A 25958-nucleotide genomic window follows, 5' to 3' on the forward strand; every position below is an offset into this window, starting at 1 on the left:
CAGCAGCTGCTGACTCTCTCCAACTCTCAAGGCAAACTATCACTATGGCTAAGTGACTTAATGTGTATTGTTTACAAGTTCTTGCCAGCTGGAGCAATCTCTTCATCTGTGTGTGATGGTGCACACTGGTGAGCTCAGTCAGACCGATGCACAACAGACAAGCAAGACATTCCTGGAAGACGAACTTGAGTGAACAGGGTCATGGTTTTCCCCCCTTTGGCTTTTTAGGTAAACTGTGTCGTGAAAATCCTGTTCCACATTACAGCACACTGGAAAAACCGCTGAGTTAACTCTTTCAGGGTTACAGTGGCAGCATTGTGATATGATCAGAGGTGGTTCAACCACATTCTTGATCTAATCAGGGTTTATGTTAACAGATAGTTGAATTCATTCCCACAGTGAGGGATTTGTAAGCATTTCTGTTATGTTGCATATTCGTGTGATGCTTCATGCATGTAGTTTTGCGAAATAGGAAATAACACATCATGAATTTCAACAAGTGGCACAAGGTAATTTACGCAAAGTCATATGCAAATGTTTAACACAATATTATAATATTATAATATTATAATAGTCCAATTATTGTCACAAGGTTCCTGTTGAGCTGAGCTGGTAAATGTTAGACCCTAAAACTATGCACTGCAGCAGCTGATGTTGAAAACAATAATGAAAAGACTGTCCCTGTCATTTTGGGTGATTTTTGTTACCCACAATCTGGTTGAATGTGCATCCCTCTAAAAACCTAAGAGCTGGTTTCAGCGCTGCATACATTACATAGTTTATCTATTCAATATTCTAAACATGGAGCATTGAAGAAAGCACTCTATTGATCTAAAAGCCCCCGCTCTGCACATGTATGATATTGATTATTTTGTGGTGGGTTTCAATAGGGTTTAAGGGATTACTATGTATTTAAAGAACTATTGAGTTACATCAACAGCTTTAATAAAGTCCAATGAGAATAAACCTTCAATAACTTTGAGGGTTATGTCTGGCATACGTTGTCCTCATTTATTGAGCCATATAAGCAGCCTATATAATGACTTCAAAGACAACAATGGCGTGGAATGGAAATAAAATGGACATAATTCTCCACAGGTCTGGTCTTTGACTAAGGATGAATCACTAAGTATGTGCACACAGTACAACCTTGCAGCTACAGTACATACAGCTTTTTTTCTACCCACATCCGACCACAACAGATGACACATTAGCCTCCAACTTTTACAGCTTGGACAAACAGAAGGTTTAAGTTTCCCATGCAATTGTGATGTACACCCCAAAGCTGAAGAGCCCACTGATGATCAATTAGTACATAAGCTAAAGCAGATCCCAGCAAACTATGTTGTTTACACTCAATGCAGAGATGCAAGATGGGAGGACAGCATGTGTCCCTCAGTGGGCAATTTAGCATTTCTGAAGGCCACTCGCCACCAAGGTTGACTTTGTTCCAAGTGCATATACAGTGCTGCTGTTCATGGCTGTGACAAAACTGTGTCAACAAGCAACAATAATAGACTCGGTCGTCAGACATGACTAAGTCTAAAGCGTTTTGCACTAAAAAGAGCAATTGTAATAATTGCTACAATCATTAGTATTTCACAGATTTTGGCAAATGATTTGGAGTTGCTAAGAAATTAAAAAGTATTTCTTGTGGATGTTTTTTCCCCCCACGATTAAAAATAGAATTATTAGTATTTCATTGTGCTGTAGTTAAAATTAAAAAAGAAGTAAAAAAAAAAAGAAGAAGTATTTGCATAAACGCACAAAACAATGCAAAGCCTCCCCTGGTGGCACAGCTGGTGTAGTCTACTGTTATAGTAGGGAACACAGGTTTGAATTCTGATTGTGGTACATGGCAGGATTTACTACCACTAATAACAACAATAACAAAACATTTAACAATTATCTCAGTATTAGAATGCAAATATGCTACTTCCTGCCACTTTAGATTTGTAACGTAACCAACAAAACTATAACAAAGAAAACTATATTTGGTCTTTAATGTCATACATTTATAACAAAACCATCCTTTGCCAACACTAACCCAACACTATCCTGATTATTTTATATATAAACATGTATTGACATATGTTTTTAATTTCTTCATTTGACACATTCCACAATACACACATACATATAATGTACATCAATGTAGATACAGCTAAACATTTCATGTGCCTTAATAACAACAATAGATCACTACTGGGTCGCATCTACAAATGGCTTATATTTGACATTGGAGTTTGTATTTGTAAAACAGCACAGGAATAAAAAAAAAAAAAAAAAAGGAAATGTGTCTCTGCACACTCATGGAAAAAAACAAACACTAGAAAGCTTTCCACCATGTTTTCACAGCACTCGTTGCTTACTTTATGTACAAATTTAAATCAACAACCAACACAAATTTCCCCGCAGTTCATCACTTTACCACTAATAATGATGAGCAGTTTTTACGGAACACATTCCTGTGAGGACGCTTTAATGAACGGAGTTGCAGGAGGACGTGACTCCAGCTGCTGCTCGACTCCTTGCCCTCTCATTTCTAATGTCCCGGCATCAGCACATCGTGAGCGTGAGCCGACTGGACACTCTGGAGCAAGGATCACAAACCGTCCCTGTGGGTATTGTTACCAAGGGCACCAGCATAGGTCAGATGCTGGGATTACTGTGCGGCATTGACCGGGCAAAGAATTCGGTGAACAGCAAACCACTGCGGCAATACTATTTATAATTAAGAGCAAAAAAAATAAAAAGAAAAGGGGAAAAAAAATGCAATTAAGAAAGAAATGTGGTTTAAATTGCTTGGTGATCCAATTAAAACTGAGGCCCTGCAGATAGCCGTGCGCTTGTAATGAGGGAAAATTAACAGCATTAGCACTGCTTCTATCCCAACTCTTTCCCATATATGAACTTCTTTCTCTTCCGTGTGTTTATATTTCTCTTCCTGTGGGCATGTCCTTTTCTGGATGTCTGTAGAAAATAAATATGTGTATTTGGAGTTATTATCGCTCTCTAATTTACCGTAATGAAAGTGCTAGCTGGCGCTGGCGGATGAGCCATTTTAATTTGAGCATCGAAAGCAGGCCTGCATATTAATGACCTTATTTGCATAAATCATGTCACTCCACTCGGGATTCCAATTAAACCCTTGATTAATTGCTCGGCTGACCTGTTAAATAGAATCCTTTAAGTGGTTCAACAGGCCACCAAAGCCTGTTGACACACACACGCACAGGCACACTCATACACACACGCACACAACTGGAAGCTCACACATGATTTTCTCTGAATAAAATTAATCAGAAGACAGAGATCCAGTCATTTTGAAATGTGAACACACTCCGAAGAGTGTGAAACCTGCAGCAGCAATAACAGCCCAGCTCATAGTGATAATTTAGTTCAGGAGAGAGATTATTATATCAATGTCACTGGTTAGGATGGAAATCAAAGAGAATATGTTTAACAGATGTGAAGGACACGACTTTCTTCAAAAATGGCTCGTTTGACTCATACAACCAAGCTTTTGACATGCAGTGCATTTTAACACAATAATATTGAGAATACTGTCATTTTGAGTCTTGGAGGTGAGTTTGCATGGTCTTCCCAAGCAAGGGAGAGAAAAAGAGACAAAAAGAAAGAATTTGTCTTAATCAAGTGATAAAAGGTAAATGGATTTCAGTTCTATAGCGCCTTACAGCGGTATGAGCAGCCGCAAAACACTTTACATAGTTCATCACATTCACACACCAATGGAGACTGCAGCCATGCAATAGTTTGTCTGCACTGTGAGGCCAGAGCGATAAAGATTCAGGATTCAACATTGCTTTATCAACAAAGTATACATTTATTAGACCATCACAGTGTGCATGCTGTTACATAACAAAAGCACAATTTGAACGAGCAGCCTAGTATGGAAACTAAAGTATTGTGTTTTTTGCGATATTGTGGCAATGAAAACATTCCTGTTGACACACAATACATTTCTGAGATGAAAAGAAGAAAATAATGTTGTTTTTAGTGGATCATTGTCACATTAAGAAAGCCCAAGATGGAGCGTGAGCGTGTCTACATGTCACAATATTGTAAATTTATCATACACAATTTATGGAAAACATACATATCAAAAGACTGATTGAACTGAAAGAAAGAAATGTGTTTCCATACACTGTACATATGTGCTCTGCATGTCAACACATGTGGCCAATTAAAATGAGCTCTACTGCACAAAATAGTGTCGACTCCGACTCATGGATCATGTTTTGCTTTGTTATTTTCAGAATTCAAAACGGGTGGCCTCAGGGTAGATGAGAATTATTTTGTTTTAAAAAGCTGAAAATTCAAGGAAAAATCCCCTAAATCAATGAACTGCTCCACAATCAAGTTAAAAATGAGGCTCAGTCAAAGCTGGTGGGATTCAGGTTGAGCGCCACACCATTGTTAAGATAATCCCTTTCCCACAATTCATATTGTTATTAAAATACTAAATATCCCATATCTCTGGACTTAGTCATACACTCAAGTCGACATTTCACCTTTTATCAAATGATTGAATTTCTTTAAGATGTCTTCCACTTGCACAATCGAGATTAAAGCATATCGCATGTTTCCCTAATACTGTGTACGTCGGCGGTATGAGCAATCCCACATGAAGACAATAGGGAGAATTGATTGGGGGAAAATCATCAAACTCCAGTGTGATCGTCTGCGTTGTTCGCTGGAACGAGCTTCAGGTCACCACAAGCCGGGCTCACTTAACGGTGGGATTTAAAGAGTTACTTAAATGCAACTTCTTGAAAAAGTCTCGAACTGTGGACGATCAACGTCAGTTAGTAATATTACAGACGGCAACGTGCTTATTAGCATCCCAGCGTTATTGAGTTAATATCCATTGGTGTTTGTAAATTCAGCTGACGCACACTCACTCTTGTACATAACATTCATTTTGTTGCTCCCAAGAGTTGGCATATGTAAATGTTATTGTATTGCTGCATCACAGGAATTTAATTAAGTAAATCAATCTATGTAGTCATCCATCTATTCATGCATCCAACTAACTGTAATCCAATCCAATTGTAAAAACACCTCGGAGGCCTTTCTGTTGTAATGAGAGGCCAGAGGTTCTTTTATGTCTCAACCCTCTCTGAATGCAGCCGTGTGTTTGAGACAGAGCAGAAAGCAGAAGACGTGTGTGCAGGACCTGGTAAAACTCATTACCCTGACAGAAAAATAAAGAAAAATAACTGCACTTGTGGACTCCTAAGAGACGTTCTTAACATACAAGAGGGTGATCATCCCATGATGGGTTCATGAGAAACACTGATTGTAGCACAGGCCGGCCAATCAAACACCCTATGATGACAAACAACAGCTTCCGTATTAAATAACACACATTGATGACAAGGTAATCTTGCACGCTACTATCAGCTTCCTGCTGTGTACAAAGACTGTTTACAGACGTTACTACAGCAACAGTAAGTATCCAGGAGTGTTGGAAACCAGCCTGCTGTTACATGGCGCTATCCCTCAGTGAAAGTGTCTCAGTAAGTCTTTCACTCTTTGTGCTGTTTATAGTTCAACAATGTCCCTGCATAATGGAATGTAACAAATGTTATTTACATCATAACAATGACTTTGACTTGTTTTCCATATATCACTAAGAGGGAATCGACGGCTCAAGTAAACATAAAAACATAGAATGAATCAAAGTGAATAAATGATCAGAATTCAAATTGTTTTATTTTGTTCTGTTGAGCGATTCGTGTTTGAATGTTGGAGTACAGGGTGAGTCTGCAGCCGACATGGTTGTAGTTCTGCTCCACATCAGCACCGTCAGCTCGGCATGCCTGCTGTCGGTCACTGGCTCTCAGGTCACAGAGCTGACCTCTGGCAGCCTGACTGATAGTGGAGGACCGTGTGTGTGTGTGTGTGTGTGTGTGTGTGTGTGTGTGTGTGTGTGTGTGTGTGTGTGTGTGCCACACTTTATAGTGTCAACCACTATTGGCTTATCGTGAACACAGACGACTAATACCTCCTCTAAGTTTCCACACTTGACATTTTCTACAATTACATGTTTCAGTGCAGAAATACAATTCATTATTCCAGTTTATTTTTTTTAATTCTCTATTTATCCATTTCTTTTTCTCAGTGAACAGTTTTACTAAAATTACTAAAACTGAAAGCCTTTAAGGATGTGGTATGACCTGTTCTTTTATTTATGCTTTAAGTCTCTGCTATGGATCCCCTTGTGAAAAACAAAAAGAGAGGGATCACTGTTATCTGAACACATTCTATCTGAGCAGCGTCTATCTTCCCCTGGCTTGAAGCCAAACTGCCAGGGCTGAGCCAGGCCCACCAGATTAATATGTGCTGCCCTGTTGCACGGCTCTGTCTATACATCCAAGTCACCTACTGACTCGACACTGAAACTGTGCTCATACGCAAAATACATGTGAAATTACAGACACAAACATGGACACTAACCTCTGCGCAGCAGGCAAGTGCCTCATGTGATATTATGGATTTCAATGTGTTTGAGCTAAACTTTTCTGCACACTTCACACAAAGTTCATTCACTCAACTTATTGTTTTCATCCAAACAAGTTTCCACTATTGCTGGAATTGGCCCCATTTTTAAGATATCGAGTTCCTTTCCAAAACTCTTGATAAATACTACATGGGCAAGTCTGTCTCGATCTGCAAAACACATAATAAAGAAAGAATATAAACAGAGAAAATGAGGCTACTGACCAAGTAGGAGTGTAATGTAGACTTGGAGATTTCTGCCTCTAAGATTATTATGGAGTTTGCTGGTATTAAAATCAGATTTGCACAATTTGAGCAACTCGTCCATCTTGTGTGGAAATATTTGGCAGACTATAACTTACCAGCTATACCTCCAGGAATTCTATCAAAACAATGAGGGACTATCCTCTGGGCATTTCCGAGGCCCCCGCTCATTTCATTTCCATGTCTGCTGCTCGCCGAGTTCAGTTCCATTTGGCCGTGCATCACCATGGCAGCGGACGCTGGCCCTCATGTTTGACTCAGACATCATCCAGAAACATTTCAGCTCGGAGTGACTCATAATGAGTCTCGCTCTCTCTGATGTTACGGCGCTGAAAATAGGCTCACTTTCCTCCTTGAGATTTCTCCAGGGAGCACGGCTATGATCATCACTCATAACACACCTTTTATTCTCTAACAAACACGGCCACAAATAAGAGAAAGCACTTTCAGACAGCAAAAAGTTGCAACTCTTCAGTTTATGTTTCCTGTAAGGAAAATAAGAAAATGAACACACACACACACAAGAAAACACACGCCGAAACAGAATATACACATAACAGTTATCATCCTACTGCTTTAAAAAAAATGAAATGCTGATTCCCTTCAGTAAAACTACCACAAAGCCAATTATCAAATGTCATGAAAATGCCATTTAAACCCATCAACTTTGATTATAAATGACAGAAAACGGTTTTGCCAAAAGAACAATTTCACGTTTACAGGGCAAGGGTGTGGTAAAAGATCTAAATGTATATTAGATGGGGTCAATCTCACTGAGTAGATTAAAAAACAAAAACAAAAAAAACTGCATCACAAGCAGATCTATCTTTATCCGTCCAGTCCACACTTAAAAGGAAATAGTTAAGCAAGCTTCACCTGAGATGGGGGGGGGGGGTTACCTGAAGGAGTCCCACACAACAAATCTGTCTCTCCTGTTTTATCTGTACACAGACTCGGTCCAGTCACTCAGGTTTACGGAGTGATGCTGCACATTGCTTCCCAGCTCTCTTCCTATCCTCCAAACCTGAAGGCTGAACTTAAGCTGACTGATAATATTCAGATATTAATCAAGACACTGTGTGATTAATTTCCACAGGCAGAAGACCCTGCTTATGTAGTCAGGAAAAAAGAAATCATAGAAAGGAGGGGTGCTGATTTCAGTCCCTGATCACTTTAAAATTACAACAGTACACGATGGTATTATATTCAAAGTACTTTGCTCATTCCCTTACTGGAACTGTGAATGCTAAAAACTACACTGAAGTGTTACGAAAGCTCAACTATCTAAAAGTTACTTTTTCATGAACTAGATTATCTTATTTGAAGCTGATATTATGCAATATAATAGAGCAGGCCACAATGAAGACCAAACAATCTGAGTAGTTGTAATTCCAGTTGTTTGACTAAATAATTTGAAACTGATGTGATTTGCTGATACCATCTTTATTTCAGTGGGAAATTTTATTTTGTAAATGACAAAAATTACTGACAGAAACTGTATTAGATTGAGAATCTAATGAAATTAACAGTCAGAATAATTCAGAAATAGAATTACTGCATGTTTTTAGCCTTCTTATACCATAATGTATCGGTAGAATCCGTCAGATCAGTATATTTTTGTATGTAGTATTTCAAAATTGTTGGGTAATTAATTAGGATGACAAAGTACAAATTCAGGATATGAAAAAGGTCTTATTTCCTAGATACTACATTAAAATGTTACTTTGCGTATATCAGTACATCAATCTGATTAATCCAGATTAGGGTAATATGTCACCCACACATGTGGCCTTTTTCAACTTCTGAAGATAACATATCTAAATTATTTTCTGTGATCCGTGCCCTGAAAATCATCACTTAGCAAAACATACATGCCTCTGTAATATATATATATATATATATATATACTTTCAAATGTCCCTGTATACAAATAAAAAAAACCACATGACATGATTTAACTGGTCAGTCCAAATCCCTATAAGTAGAGCAGAAACAACCTAAAGCAAGCACCATAGAGCCAGCCGGCCCCCCGGGGGTCTTTAGTCTCTCCCAGAACAGCCAACAAGGAGTCAAATAATAATTACACAAAACGACTGTTTTGCTTTTATTCAGTGGAAGCTTTACAGCTGTTCATGTAGGTTTATTGTGCATTGAATTAAAATATTATATTAACTCACCGTTTTCAGTTGGCCTAACCAGTATCTCACGTGTTTTATGAGTTGTCAGAGAAATTGTAGGTCTTCACAATAACTCAAGAGTACTATCTAACCATCTGAGCAGCGCCTGACCTCTTTTACTCAGTAAAGTACTCAACTGAGATCTTTGCAAAATGAGCAAACGTCATCTGATCCTGGATGATACATGTAATCTTCATCAATCAACTTAAGATACAGTGATTTGTTTGTTAACTTCTTACTCTCCACAATGCAAATTACAAGCATTACTCACAACTCTTCCATTTGAGAGGGAATGTAATACCATATACTTCAATTTGATCATTTTCTTTTTTTTAATAAGCTCTCTGGAGTCAGGGCATCATCTTTCTATTATACATTTTAATATTGCAAGATATAGTATTGCATTCACCCGCTGCAATTAGGCTTTATATTACAATCCTTTCAACATGTGGCCAATAACTTGTCTCAATAAAAAAACACAGCTTAATGATCTAGTTCTCTATGACCTATGTGCACATCGCAGATAGGCTCCAAAAGGTTACATGCAAAATTAATACAAGTACGTGGAGCACAACCAGGCAGCTAAGTCATTTGTCTGTCGCAATAAAACACTCTGCGTGCTAAATATAGGCTCATTCAGGACGGTGCCGAGGAGGATCTGCTGCAGCTCTCCTCAAACAAAAAAGCCTGTGCTCTAAATCCACACTCCAATGGGATTTGTTAACCCTGTGCAAACGCTCTAGTGACCGAGTCTCTCTTCAGGACCTGCTGAAGTCTCCTAAGACAGAGATTAACGTCATTACAAGTCTTAAAATTGCTGTTGGAGAAACGGAAAGGATTTTATCGAAAGCTGGATTCACTATCAATTAGGTCTCATAATTGAGGAAAAGAAAAATCCCAAAATATAAATAATTGAAACAGTATGTACAATAGAGATGGAATTAGGTCTAAATATCACCTTTATGAGGAAAAGATGGCTGTGAAAGTCTTTCACAGACTTTTTTGTTGAACTTGCTCATCAAACGAAACGGATTGCACAAAAACCAGCAAAGGAATAACGGAGTTATGGCTCGCTGAGGAGAGTAAGATCGGGATTAGAAGGCAAGCTGGATTAGTCGGAGGACCTGGAGCTCACGTTGCTGCTTCTGCAGCCATCAGATGACGCATGCACAAAAATGCCAACTCAGGCCGGGAGCCTGAGACCGGGAACGTGCGAAGCACTTGCTTTCATGCAGTCACTTTGATTATATTTCTCAGTGCTTCCAATTTTACAAGCTAAATTGGGACACTTTAGTTTTATCAAACAAAAAGCACTCAAAAAGACTGCCAGATATGTATTGCATGCAATCAAATTAAGCACTGTGTAATAGCTCTTTGCTTTAATATCTCTAAAGTTAACAAAGCCCTGGAACAAAGTCAATATGTATTCAATCCTTTTTCAATACAACTGGCTCATAAAACAAGCAGACTAATAATACTTGAGGAATAACTTAATTACTGCTCACTCTCCACAGCGCTCTAATTATAGCCTTTACAAAAGAGCAGCAGTAATGCACTTTTAAGTGCAAAGGGAGTTTGCCTAATTAGGCCTATCACACACAGACATGCACACGTACACACACACGAACACACTGGTGAGAAAACTGTCATTCAGTAATTAGTACTGGTGATGAAACCCTCTATTACGGTTTCATTTACACGCCATCACAGGCCACAGCCGGCTGACCTGTGAGCTTGCACACAGCCAAGCTTTGCTAACAGCTTTTAAAACAGTAATATCTTTATGACACGGCTGTGGCACGGCGCGGCGTGATCTATTAGCTGATTTGCTTAGTTATTTCGCCAATCAGATAAAAGCCAGTACAGTATTTTACCATTATCTTCTCTGTCTTATTGCCCCATTGGTGGTGTTAATGAGTGGGCAGGCACAGCTTAACTGCTGCCAATTAAAAGGGCTGGTCACACAGTCTAACAAGATGTGAATACATATATTATGGGCACCAGGGAAGATAATAGAGGTGTTTGCTCTGGTTATCACAGAGCTGGTGGGGTGCCCCGACGAAGATGATGATGATGCTTCTTGCAGCGAAGCAGCCAATCCACACATCCGACCTTTGCAGCAGCCAGGACCTTTTATAAAACCTCAGTAGATGCACAGATGTGCTTCTGCCCCGACGTGCGTGAGGTCAGGATCTGGACTCCTGCTCTCACAGCAATGGGTTTTATACGAGGAAGCCATATGCTTTGCATGATCAAATCTTCAACTGATATTTTGGAGAAAAAAAATCATAGGCCCGAAACACTTTGTACTTACCAAAAGTTGTGTTTGCTTTCTAAATACTATAAACAATGCTGCAGTTACTAAGGGCCAAACTGTAACACCTAATCACTTTGTGATTTATGTGTGGTGATATTTTAGATAGAATGTTTCATAAGTATGGCTCAGAGTTTACTGTATATGTTAAGTTGAACATTATTTTTTTTCATTGAGGGGCCCTTGAAGATTTGAGAAAATGGTTCAAATTTTATCACAAGAAAAACTTGATTATGTGTCCATAATAATGAAGAAATCTATCTAAATCAAAAATATTTCAGGTTCAGGTTTCAACTTAAATATTATAAAATAAGAAATGTCACAATGATTTAAAGGACACTGCTGCAATTTTCTTTTTTTAATTCTATTTAAAGTAGTCGTGCATTTCTTATTGCTATTAGATGTTCCCACGTATAAAAGAGAAAACATATCAAAAGAAACATTTATGTTTTCTTGTTTGTGGTTTCTACTTCACATTTTCATTTATTCAGGATTTGACATTATACGGCATTGCAAGTTTTTAATAAAACCCTGAAACAGCAAAAGAAAAGAAAACTATGATTTGATCAAATCATTCTTTTGCTTCCTCAAGATGTTGTGGGGATTGCAATCCAAGTCTCATCTAAGCACAGGGAAATATTGATGCTCAGAGCTTGATTATAATTAATCTAACAAAAATTCTGAGTGGAAACAGATTGTCCAAATGGAAATATCTCAGTGCGTGTTTCACAGATAAACAGTGAAGCATCTGTGCGAGGATGTACGGAGCCGGGCTGAGGTCATCCTCCCATGTGAACGCTTTAATCTTGAAGACGGTAAAAGTTCAGAAGTTCTTATGTTGAAGGTAAGAAGGGCAGAATAATAATTTTACAAATCTTAATCCGTCATGTAAGGGAAAGGAATGCGTTACAAATTATGTGCCCATGACATTAACACACAATTTGGATGATCTGATGTATTATCAAACTGCATCATCTATACTTGTTTATTTTGAGTAGGGTTTTGGCGAGCTGGAGTCCAGCCCAGAGGACATTAAAGGGACCCAGGAGAGGACGCCGTTGCGGTCCATTACTGGGCTCAGTCCTGCACACATTCACAGATCTGGGCTAAGCACACTCAACCAGAAATGATTGTTTTCGGGACTGTGGGAGGAGGTTGACAGAGAAAGAGCATGCAAAATCCACAAATGAAGGCCACAGCACGGCTTTGAACCTTCTTGAAATAAAGGAACCGCCATGGTGAGCTGCACTTCATGGACGCACTCCAAAGATGCACTGAGGACACACTGTGATGCAGTCAGCTTAGCAATCTCCACGGGTGGTAAGGAACACACTGTAACCTCAAAACTGCTCTCCAACTAAACGGCAAAGTGCTACCTGGTCTGGATAACGCTGACGGCAGCTTTCTGCATACAGACCATGATCTGGTTACACACCCGTTGACATGAAGCATGGAAGTACTCAGAGCCCAGTAACTATAATTATCCACATGAAATAGAGAAACTTGAGATTGATGATGAAAAATATGGCTTATTGTGGCGCAAGTTATCCATTTCAATAAAAGCATAAGCCAGGGCTGTCAAACTTATTTAAGTGACCAGCCCAATTGGATCTCGAGCAAAATGGCAGTGTAACAAGAATGAAATTCAGGACAGCTCCAAATTTCCCCTCGAATAGTTTAAAAGAAATATGTCACAGTGTTGTATTATGGCCGTTACTCCAAGTAAAACACTGCAATCCCCAGTGAATCAATCTAAAAGAGACACTGATTTCATTGCAAACTGAAATATGATTTATTTGTAATTGTTTTACTGTGCAAATTATCTCGAGGACTGAAATGACTCTGCAGCAGGTGAGTTATCAATGACAGGTCATGTGTTTGACACCCAGTGTGTAAGCTGGGCCGTGCATTCAGGACTTAATCTGAACTTGGTGTGCATGTAATCAGGGAAATGGGGTTGACAATACAGTTAATTTGCTCTATACGGAATTACACAAATACATCAATTCCAAGACAATCCATCTTGAAACATTAAAAGAATTCTAAATCATCTTAATCATCACTAATTTCAGATCTGATAGTTTTCAAACTGGAGCTCAAAACTACTGGTGTGTGTATTTCTACTGTTTTTTTATTTTGTTGTTTTGTTTTTGGTCTGAGAAAAATGACAGAAAGGGGTATTTATGAGAATCAATGTATCCTCATCTCAAAAGACAAAAACAACACATGCTGCAATGATTTCTCTAAGCTGTAACAGTGTTTGTACCACTGCCCAGAAACAACAGCCAAAATAACCAACAAACAACTATGATTTGGTCGTGCAACAGAAAACCAAAAAACCAAAAAACAGTCCAGCAGAAAAATGGAAAACCAAAACCAATCTGACATTATCAAATACCACATTATGTTTCTGTGATTACACCATAAACAAACTTCTTTTGAACACGTCTCATGACAGTATTGTGACTTTGCGCGCCACATGATAATCTGGCCTCTCGCCAGAAAAGGCAACATTAAACACATTTTCAGAAATACATATATACAACTCTGGAGAATTTCCCCCGACGAGAACCAGGACTGACTGCTGCTAATCAAGCACGTTTGGCAATTCTGCACAAGTCTTCCTTGACCTTTCCTTCCCTGCCAAGTCATCACAAACAAAGAGTGAACAGCTTCCAGCCTTGACACGGAGTCAGACACAAACCACAAACAACACACATGCTTTTGCATGGCTACAGTGTGGCCGGCGCACAGCAAACATCCACGGGGGTGTACGAATCATTAAAAAATGCAAGAGGCTGATTTTTTTTTTTTCAATCACGGCAAAGGATTTTCCAGATGGCCGTCTAAATGGGGTATTCTCATGCTTATGTTACCATGCCAAATTGCTGGCCTACAAATCAAGCTGCAGGTCCAACAGATATTTCATTATGATCCAAGTAAATTCATAGCAGAAGCAGCATTTTTTTATTTTAATTGGTGCAGTTAACAGTTTTAAATATTCTCCGGGGGGAAAAAAGGTCTGCTTTCATATTAAACATCCAGGATTATGTTCAGGAAACAATTTGATTTCTGTCACCACTGTGCAGCTCGGATGTGTTTTCACAGACAAGCTTACGTAAAGCACACTGGGGGTCTCAAAGGTAGCTTGTTTGGGAAACAGCGACCCTGAACAGCTGACAACCGAAAAGCTGCACACCGTTTTTTTTTGTGTCATTTGTGAGTGTCAGAGCCTGAAGGTCAGCGGGATAGGATGTTGGGCACAAGCAGGACTGGAGTCACGACTGGTGACTCTTAGGTCATGTGTGTCAAGGAGGGATTAGGAGCGGCCGGTGATCCCATCAAAGCAATGTGTCACCAGCGCCGTGTCTTACCACCGAGCCGCACACTCCAGCGAGCACTGATCCCCTTAACCGACTCTCTCAGAGGCCTGGGCAGCTAAGGCGAGCTGACAGCGGGGCTATTTTCAGGCAGGAATCACCCCGGTTTGAACAGGGCCACAGAGGGAGACGGCCGGGACCGGTGCCATCGCTCTCCATTAGAGAGAACGAAAGACACAGTGAGGAGCCCACTTTGCCACTTTGCAGCCTTTGGCTCATGACAGCTCCCAGAAACAGATGAGGGATAAATGTGTTGTGACAGCACCTAATAAGGTCCCTCTGATCTTGTGATCTATCGGTAGTGTGTCAGTGTGTGTGGGGGTGAGTGTGTGTCCACGTGCTGTCTCTGCTCACACCAAAACTTTGATTTCTAAAAAGCAGTAAAATGCACTGATGAGAGATAAACAGAGCGGCTAAAAGAAATCAATATGCAACGACATGATACACTTTGGATGTGCTTGATCATTCGCTTTACCTTTTTTTAATGACACACCAAAGAGACAATGGACTAAAATAGGAAGCTGAACACAAACAGTCTCTACAAATAGCCAAAGCTTGTTATAAAAAAGCAGGAAGCCGCAGACCATTCACACTGATTAGCATTTCTGAATGTATTGCAGCATTAGAGCAACAAAATATTCTTGCACTCTTCTGGAAGCGACTGAACTGATGTGCCCAGAACCCTCTTGCAATTACAACGATATCCCTCCATTAAATTTCATGCAAACTCGGCCAGTTTCCGTTTGAAGGTCTATGCAATGGTCAAAAATCAATCGGTAATGCTCTTTCACTTTGTCACTAATGATCATCTGTCCTTAATACACGAGATCATGGACTGAGGCTTGACCTCGGGCACTAAACCAGGAGCCAACACAGAAGCTTCATGCTTGAAAGACTTCTTGTGAGACTCTTTTTTTTTTTTTTTTTTAAATATATACCAGCATACTTTCAAATAATATTTTCTTTTGTTTAAATCATGATCAAATTAAAATGAATAATACATATTCATTAATTAGCCTTTATTTAGTCAGGAGAACCACTGTGAGATTAATAATCTCTTTTACAAATGTGTCCTGGCAGCAGTACATAAAATAAATGTACAGTGTCAATAATACTAAAATGTTCTTAAAAACAAATAGCAAAAGGCAACTACATGAAATACAATAAAAAGTACAGCGACAGAGAGCATATGAAAGAAAAAAAACCTCTAAAAACCATCAAATAGTTTAAAATAAGTTAGTTAAAACAGGAACAAGGTGACTTTTTTGTTTTCAGGTGCTGTAAAAGGCCCTAAACTCTCCCAGTGAGACCAGGTCAATGAGTTTAAAGCCGTTCTGTAAAGCATTCCATATATTGTTCTGAAAAAAAAAAAAAAAAAAAATCCATTATAGTAGTTTAAATTGCAAAACATAAGTAAATGTAAGTTGTATGAAAGCTTGTAAACAATATTATCGAAGCTCGTCCCCTGCATGGTTTTCAATAAACGTTGAGACTTTCCAAGAGTGACTGTGTAATTACTTGCATTGTTAATGTGTTTAAGACCATCAGTTGTGATTTGAAGAGGTGAAGTTGGTACAAGGTAAACAGTTCACTTCAATTACTGGTGGATGAGAGGTTAGTGAAGAGAGCCCACGAGACCAGCAACAGGTTTCAGTGGGAGAAGCGGAAGCCACGACTTGTCCTCATCCGATCGCCACCACAGGAGTAAGCCCAAAAACTCCCTGACTGCACCCTGGGAGCCGTACAGTAACAACCCACTGATCCTCCGGGATAGGCTGAGTCAGAGCCCAAACCTCATTGTAATACGTTGCACACAATCTGAAATAAATCAACGCAATTCAGCTATCAAGAGTTATTCACAGTGATGGGAAATTCCCCTGTCCTCTTTATAAAACTGTGAACGTATTACCTTGTTTTCAAGTTTCATACTCAAACAGGTTAATAGATAAAATACATTATCTGCAGTTATTGTTTTCAATTCATATGTGTGAATAAGACAAATTCTGGCATGGGCATGAATGCAAAAGGAAAGGATGTGCCAATATGACAGCGAGGCAGCAGGCATGATAAAGTCCAGAAAATTAACCAAAAATAAATGCAACAGTTACTGAAGTCAAAAGATGAGTTTGCTCTGATACACACACACACACACTGTGTAAAGGTCACTCACACTAGTCTCACAGACAAACCCGTCCCTGCATGTTCCAGTTTCAAAATGTTGATACTCCTGTTCACAGCAGATCAACACAGACTCACTGCATGGTGAATGGTAAAAGTAGAAATAAAGGGGAATTGAAATGTATACATGTTAACTAACATTTAGTGAACTTAGATTAGAAAACAAACTTCATATGCAAGCCTACAAAGACGATTCAATCTGAAAATTAACTGACCGCAATGTTCCCAACATACGACAGAAATTAATAATGATAAGTGTACCTGTGCATACCAAACAAGACACGCACAGTTTTTGTAAATCTGCTTGTAATTATCTGTCCCAACTCCTAAATTGAGTCTCCTCTTTCTACAAAGTAGCCATGTCTGAAGGCCTTCTTTTCTTTCTAATAGTTTGATGCATGGACATGAATATCTGTGTGGTTATTGTATTAAGACGTCACATCACATTCAAAAGCATTAAGACTGCAACTGAAGCCACTAATTTCCTTCAACGAAAATTACTGGTAAGGACTTTTAAAGGTCTTCACTATTAGTGAGGCTTCGAGCTGCTGGCGGGACCACATACACACACATACAGTACACACACCTTTCAACACTTATTGCCTGTTCAATTTGTTGCGGTGAAGAAAAAGGCGGCCATTTGTATTTGTAAATGTGCCACATTTGACAAGGTGCCAGTTCTCAGTTGCAGAGCCTGCATTGTAATTTGCAGCTTAATGTGCATATTTGTGCAGTGCACCATGATCAGGTGTACTGGCATATCGATTAAACCTGCACTTTAGTAAACCCGCAGAGGCTCCAAGCAGACTCCTGGGCTGCTCCCTCCACAATGTTCTGCCCACCTCCGCCACCGATTCATATCCGGAGGAGGGGTGTGGGATCGATGGCATGCCGGGATGCTATTAGAACTGAGGCGGCCAGGCATCGGCGACTTCAAAAGCAAAGTGTGGGAGGAGAAATAACACAAGGTAATTATCTGGGCCCCGCCAGCTACCGCCGAGGTAATCTGCGGAGTGGAGAGCGGAGAGGGCTGTGGAGGTGGTGTTCAGAATGTCTGTCCATATTTGACTCGACTCAGTGCACTCTGTTCAATCCAGCAAATGCTGATGGAGAAAATGAAAAGAAACTTTCCCTTTACCTTCCCCACCTCATTGAGCAGTTTATCAAATTACTTATCATTTCCAGCTGACATCTTTATTTGGCTCACATTCAAGCCACAGAATATTAATCAAATAGCTTTTTGACGAGCTACAATGATGGATAGTTTCACAGTTTACATGATGCTGCTCATTAAAAGACTAATATTTTCATTGGATCACATCCCAATCTGTCACACTGCAGCTTAAGCCAAATTGCCTCACAAGGTGAGAAGCCATCTGCTTTTCTAGTCAACTATATAAAAAAATATATATTCTAAATTGTGATGGGCAAGAAGCAATCAGGCAAATTCTCTGACAACATCTGGAAGAAAACATCATCAAAGTCAAGAAGAAGGTCCACTCCTCTGACTCAAGCAGATTTTTATTGTTTAACTAACATTAAAATCCTCAAAATCCTGAGCAAGTAACAGACTTAAATCTTCTGATCTCGCCTTCAGGAGGTGCATTCAGATTCTGTCAAATCACTTTCATACAATTCGCCTCCTCCGTTCCTGGGTGGGTTTTTTTCATTCGTGTAATCAAATAAAACAGCAATAATCTCTGGTATGACTGTACCACTCCACGCCTAAAAGCTCAATCCCCAATGACTCATTTCTAATGGAAATATATAAAAAAACAAAAAACAGTTACCCCAGCGAGGAACGGATCAGTCTGTTTTACATACATACGATGAGATAAAATAAATTGTGTCTGGAAACAGAGGGTGCACACACAAGCAGAGACATTAACACATTCACAGAGACCCTCTGTACAAAACTGTGGAGAACAATTACGAAAACTGCAAGATCAGCTACTTAACTCCTACGTACGGCCATAGGCTTTATGCTTACCGACTTATTTCTGCTTCCAGTGCAGTTAATGAGTTAAAGGTCAGCCTGTTGTTATGACACCAATTAGTGCAATATTTCAAATCAGCACAGCAGCTCATCAGCGGTGGTGGTTGGCTGATGCTCTGAGATTTAAACACGGCTAATTACAGAATAATAAGCACAAACCGACGCTATCAAGGTGAGGGATGTGTGTGAAAAATGCCTCAGGGTGGTTTTAGAGGTCAGGTACCGCAGTTCACTTTGTGTAATGCATCGACACCGGGGTCAGGGTCCAGCATAAAACAGCGGGGGTCATTTTGGGGTTAAGTGCAGGGTCAGCATTAACACTTTATACTGAATCCATGAAAGTAAACTTTTACCTGATTCTGCTTGATGACCACTGATATTATTAAAAATATAATTCATGGGAAGGTTCTGATGTGATTGTGTCCTCCACATGATCTCAATATCTTGTAGGAAAATGTTGATATTTCTGATCCTAAATGCGTCAGTTTTAGGATAAATATGAATATCTTAATATCTGATCTACTGAGAAACCAGTCCCAGAGAGTATCCATCTGGTTGGGGTTCTCTCTGTACAAGGTGTCATGGTCTATGGGTCTGAATGAGTTTCCTGTGCGACGGCTTCTTCCCACGGTCTAAACACATGCATGCGAGTTAAATTGGTGGTTACCAGTTTAAGTTGGGATGAATATGAGTGTGTGCTTGTGATGGACTAGTGGCCTGTTCAACGTGTATCCTTAACGCATAACCCGCGACACCAACGCTGGATAAAGTTGTCTGATAGAGAACTTCAGTCCATGATCCATGTGACTTAATATATAATTAATATTGAGTTAAGTGTGGGATTAACTTTCAAACTCAATATATTTTATTAAGCACAACCCATCAAAATTCCATTTGATTAGTGTACTCTGATTTTGGCATTCAAAATGTGAAAAAGCTACAATGTCAAACTGCGAGAGTGAGCTGATAAGACCTCATCCAGGAGAATCTGGGGATTAACTGTTCACTTGGGGGTACTTCATCTGTACACTTTCCAAAGGGAAATTAATGTTAAACCCTTACTTATTTTGGCCCAGGGCAAACCGATTCTGGAAGAAGTCTGAGGATTCAGACTGCCCGATTTACTTTCACCAGCTGACTAATTTAACCTTTGGGCAACAGCTGACTGAACTCACGCTGACCTTATATGCCACAGCAGCTCTGAGCTTGCGCCCACAGGTCGAACTGTCACCTCATTTTCTATGATGTACCGCTAACAAACAGCAGGCCGAACGAGAGGCGTGCACCCTTTAACAAGGACAAGAGCAGTGGTCCACTTCCACTGATGACACCTTGATGAATTAACACTCCCGGGGAATCGATGAATCCATGGCAGCAGCCGCCTGCCTGCCAACCGCTTGGTCAGGCAATGTCAGTGGGACACAAACGCTCCCTGGGCAACCTAAAGTGTGTGAGCACCGTGCGCTACTGTTGACTTCTCCGCTGATTAACAACAGAAACAAAACAAAAAAAAGGGGGGAAAAAAAATAGACCGTCTCTCCTGCATGCTTTGACAGAAATAGATTTAATCCCAGAGGCAGCCGCCTGGCAGCCCCCCCGCAAGGCTCGTCTGTCACTCAGGGACACTTGTTGAAAAAGTAAAAACAAAAGTCGGCTCTTGCCACCGTGAGCAAGTTAGAAGCCGCCGTGCCGACTTGAATTGAAAAAGGTAAAACATTCATGCCACAATGTGGCACAATGTGTCAACAGCCACAAACAAACAAACACCTGTATTTAATACACCTGAAGAGGTGACAATGGTGAGTAAAGCTTGTTTTGTTGTTTTATTATCAACTCATTCTCCGGTTGTAAGGACGTTTCGGTGGGATACACCAGCACACGTGTGCTTTTCGAGACCTATTGAATAAAGGAAAGCAAGATGTCCACTGTCAGTATGAATGATGGGCTCCTTTGCTCTTGCAGTGGCTCTGATTTACTTAAAATGACTTTCTTTCGACACGTCTGCGATAAGCGCGTGGAAGTCAATCAAATATTGTTGCACCACAGCAAGTCCTCGCATTTTGCCCCATAGATTTGGCTAGTTTATATGCCCTTCCTGTCTCAACCAGGATTTTAACCCAACCCCGATACATTCAAGGTGAACACTTAATCCAATGTGCGACCATTCTCAAGCAGTTAGAACTGGGTCAAATCTGCCCTTGGATCCTCCTTGGACGGTTGTATCTGTATCTGTATCTGTATCTGTATCTGTGTACTCCTTGGCTAGAGTAAGAGAAGATACTGCTGCACCACAATGAAATAAGAGACAAAGGGGTTGGTGGGAGAACAACAATAACTTAAAAAAATAGAAACAAATAGAAGAGCAGATAGTGGTATTAGTGGATACCTTCAATAAGGTTGCTGTGTTGAATTCAGCCACACTTTCTTGAAAGTCAGAAAAGTTGAGGATTTGCTACCACAAAGATCAGGGTCGTAGTGATAGAAAATGATTTAGTTGAGCTGAATTTCGACCAGGAAAACTAGACGGATACAGACTAGCAGAAATTCTCAAAACATGGAGAATCAATCATTCAATCTGATATATTAACAAAGGAGAAACCCAAAGTTTATTAAAATGTTTTAAAGTAGAACATCACACAAGAAACTTTTTGTAGGGTAAAAACTTACCCCAGAACAAAATTTAGACCCTGGGTCAAGCAGTCAAAATACCCAAGATTCCAGTGATGATTCCTAGTAACAGACTAGTAAGAGGAAATGGAGTGTTTGAGAGGCAGTTGGTATTCAACCTTTTTTTCACATTTTCATGCTCTCGTCTGCACTCAAGAAGATCTTAAATGTAAAATATTAAAAATAATAACTTTTAAAAGACATTAGGAATATTGATATTATACATCAGGAGCATCATTTCCAAGTGAAAGGCACACAACTGAAACAATTATTTTGCACGTACAAGAACCGACAATGTTAGTGCAATGCCTCAGGAAGCCCCTCGCCTTGCCAAGATAAGACCCTGAAAGCTAATGTCGATTACTGTTCACTCACAAGTCTGACTCAAAGGACTGAGAATTGATACAGCAAGCCTTGACAAGCATCCCATTCACAGCTGCCAGTAGCAGTCAGGCCAGTCATCTGGTGAATGTTTTCTTATATCTGTTGTGTTTATTCTGCCTCTATCTCTTCTCTGCTCCGAGGCGTACAGAACCTCTCAGGCTGATTGACGGAAAGGGGTGCCGGCTCCTGCCAGACAAGCTTGATTGACGTTGCCGAGATGGAGCACGGCCAGCGAGGGTTCTACCGTCACTCGTGGACGTGCGGAGGGCTCCAAGATGGCGGAGCGTTGATATGTTTTGAGAATGAGCACTCGCGTGTGGACTCCGCCAGTTACTTTAGAATACACGCAATATGAAGTTCTGACTCTCCGTGCAGTCGCTGTGGTTTGTAGTTACCCTGATTGGTTTTCAAGGAAACGTTACATCACAGAACCTACTTCCTTTGAAACGCTGAGGCCAAAAAGCCAAAAGTACCTACAGTTTCACTCTGCTTATGCAAACAGGTCCTTCCAGCCACAGACAACCCACACGGCTCAGCTATAATCATTGTTCTTGACTCACAGGAGCAAAATACTTGACATCACCAAATATGCGAACGGCGGTGCAACTTGACTTTTCAGCTCTCAAAGAGACAACACAGTCAATGAGTCAGTCTCTTTGTAGGAAATTACAAGACTTGTTAATCAGAATAGCTCAATGGGAGGACAGCGTTGGATCACTCACCACATGTGTGTACAGACACATGCACCAACACACACACAGCAAGCAGGCATCTGCGACTTACTTTTCTGTCGTCTTTCTGAAGTGCAGGCTGTGTGTCTTTACTGTCGGCGGAGGGCCTGCCGCTGGCGTCCGTCTGTCTGTTGTCCACTTCGTTCTGCTGATTGGCCCCTGACCGAGGAGAGCCCAGAGGGTAGGGGTCCGGCTGCTGAACACCACTTTGGACCTCCATCTTCCTGAAAAACACAGAAGGAGATCGACAGCTCTGTGAGGACAGGTGGACTGCACAGCAGGATTCAACGATACGTTGTCCTAATGACTTTTTAAAAAGACCTGTGTGTGAAGCATCTACACCAGGCTTTTAAATGATGTAGATGCTTGTCAAAAAAAAAGTGAATACTAAGAAAACTATGAAAAAGCTTCAATGCTGGTTTATGAAAAACTGAGTGCCACTCAGGTTACATCAAGCATTTGTGAGCAAATCAGTGAAATGTCTCTGCTGTTGCCAGTAGTGAGTCATATTTTCTGCCATCATAAACATGACCTGTTAAATGTAGCTCAACTAATAGATAAACTAGTGTTTGTTCACAGGACAAAACCATACTTAGAATTCTCTGCAGTATTCTTCCTGTACAGAAGGATTTTGTATTACTATGTCGTAATGTAAAAGAGCCAGTAAAATGTATTTCTTTATTTTTGCTTCACAAGTACAGTTATATGTTTTAATTGTACCTTAATGAAAAAAGTTGCTCCTTGTGTATCATAAATATTACATACTTTACATATCATTTTATCTTTCGCCTCATTAAATATTCCTCTTGATTCTGCAAGAAGCCTATTCTTAGCAGAGCTCAACCTTTACACCTGAAACACTTTTGTTTTTGTTCGTAATTTGAGCCCAGCCTCATTATGCTGTTGGTTGTTGAACACAGTTGATGCTGACTCGTCGCACCCTGACCAGAAATGACTTGCATGCAATTTTCAGCAAGTTTTTAATATTCTACCTTTATTTTTATTCATCACATATTCACAATAGTAACGTGAAATGTGTCCTCTTGAGTTGCCTAAGCAGAGCGTACCGCTACTGGCTCAAGGGCTTTGCTCGGGGACACACAACAGTGACCCATCAGCGGCGAATTTCAAACCCATCAGTCGCCTGCCTTCACGAACATAACAGTGTTCAATTTTGCTTGAATTTCTGACGCTATCATGTTTATATAACTTGCAGGAGCTTAATGCTTAACTGGATTATATAAAAGAGACAACTTTTACCATACACGGGCAGAATATTAGAAACACAACACTAGACTGTATAAGTATGTATTAAAGGGTGATCAGTGAGTGTGTCGGGTTTAAAAAAAAAAAAAAAATCATGACCCTTCACAAGCAATATTTAATGTGGTTAATTCATGTTCGAGCACGCTGGCCATCCTGCACGGTGCTTCCCCGTTGCTGCCCTGTGGGGCGGTCTGTAAAATCGGTCATAATCATAAAAAAGTCTACTTTAACCGATTGCTAGTTTCACAGCTAGAGCAGATCCCCCACAAGCAAAAATGGATTATTTCAGTGCAGGAAATAAATCACTACAAGCTCTTTGGCACTTTACTGCAGCTGATCCTGACCCCTGACCTCTCATCTGGATTTATCACTTTCACAGGATGAATGATAAGTGGCCACGGGAGCTAAAAAAAAGAGAGGAAAAATGCAAGAAACACTGACGTTAAGGTGATTAGTGACAGGCAAGCTGTAAATACGTCAACTGATAGAGCCAGAAACTTCCATAGCACTGTATCAGGGGCAATTGCTCTGGGTTCTCAATGTCCCCGAATAATAAAGGCAGAGACAAAGTAAAGAGAAGCCACTTCTTTTAAAGGACGGAGCAGGAGCGAGCCATCTGAAATCAGCATCAGGGTAATGCATGTTCTTATTAATAAGTTATGAGGTCAGTTATTTGTTATTTACTCTGTCTCCTTGCAGAGACGCCACTTAAACACTGAAGGAAGTGTGCGTGTGTGCGTGTGCGTGTGCGTGTGTGTGTGCGTGTGTGTGCGTGTGTGTGCGTGTGTGTGTAGGGGGGGTGCACCTGTAGACGCGCAGTGATTAACGCATGTGACAGGCGTGACGTCACTGACTTAATTGTTTTAATTATTGATTTTACTGTATAAAATGTGGATGAACGCCTAATTGTGTTGCATTAAAAAAGTTTGCATGTTTTGATAAGGACTACTTGTGAAGCGGCAGCAACTAATTGCCCTTATATTTAATAATAACGTTGTCTGTTTATACAAAAAAAGCTTCAGCGGCACCACACGACCGTGAAAAACAAGTCGCTAATAAAAAAAACACAAAAAAAAATGTTGAAATACCTCTCTGTCACTTCTCGGCTCGTCGTTATGTCAGAAGCATGTCAGGAGGAAGATGCGGTAGTGCAACTTGCTCTACATCTCTGAGGCGGAAAGCCGCAGCAGCGTGAGGCAGAACAACACGCAGCCGGCGCATGCACTTGCACGAGAAGTTATTCCGCTTGAAAGAGAAAACAAAAACAATGCCTGAGGCTGTGAGACACTCCTGCCACCCGTGAGGAGAGCCCGGTGTCAGAACCTCACCAGGCGACGTCGCCCCTGCTTGTCACGGCGGGGCGGGCATGTCACCTCCTCCTCTTCCTCCTCCTCCTCCTCCTCTTCCTCCTCCCGGTTACACCGTCGCCGTCAGGAGCGATGCCTTCAGGGCCGCCTCGGAACACCCGCAGTCCAACTCCACAACAAGTTTCGGGTGGGAGTCGCAAGTCAAACACATACAATGTGTCATGGCTTATGCTGCAGAATAAACGTGAGAAACTCTCACTGTATCCTTCATGTGATGCACATAAATGAAGGCCGACAAACTATCTGCTTTATATCGTGCAAACTACAAATTTCCCCCACGATATAAAAGCAGCAGAAGCTCTATTAGACTGGGAGGAGACGACCTTCTTTACTGGAGGTGAGGTGAAACCTGGCCAGTGACAGGTAAACACACACAAGTATACAGGTATATGTGTATATGTATATATGTGAAGCTGTGATATTAAAAAATTTAAGTTATGGAAATGGCTGAAATGTATGTATGTACAGTATATGCATGCATGCCTATGTGCATGCATGTGCATATGCATGCATTTATGCATGTATGTATGAATTATCTATCATATATTATTTATCAGTCTGTCTCTCTGTCTGTTTTTCAAATATGTTTTTATTTGTCGTTTATATTTATTATTATTATTATTATTATTATTATTATTATTATTATTAATAATAATAATAATAATAATAATAATAATAATAATAAATCGTATTTCCTCGTTTTTGATTG

The 25958-nt window shown here is 40.2% G+C and overlaps 1 protein-coding gene across 3 annotated transcripts in view; it reads right to left on the reverse strand.

Moving 5' to 3' along the window:
* The window catches only part of LOC308122773 (RNA-binding motif, single-stranded-interacting protein 3), a 291407-nt gene extending 266121 nt beyond the window's left edge, over positions 1-25286 (reverse strand). Inside the window, exons 1-2 of one of the 3 annotated variants that reach the window (XM_080484833.1) lie at positions 24971-25286; positions 22669-22840 (exon numbers count right to left, since the gene is read on the reverse strand). In XM_080484833.1, the coding sequence (XP_080340959.1) occupies positions 22669-22836 (168 nt within the window). In that variant the 5' untranslated portion in view covers positions 22837-22840; positions 24971-25286. The remainder of the gene's footprint in view (positions 1-22668; positions 22841-24970) is intronic. The other 2 variants (XM_080484834.1, XM_080484835.1) reach the window with 2 other exon arrangements.
* Positions 25287-25958: the final 672 nt, after the last annotated feature.

This window comes from Lipophrys pholis, assembly GCF_963383615.2.
Source record: "Lipophrys pholis genome assembly, chromosome: 17".
Lineage (NCBI taxonomy): Eukaryota > Metazoa > Chordata > Actinopteri > Blenniiformes > Blenniidae > Lipophrys > Lipophrys pholis.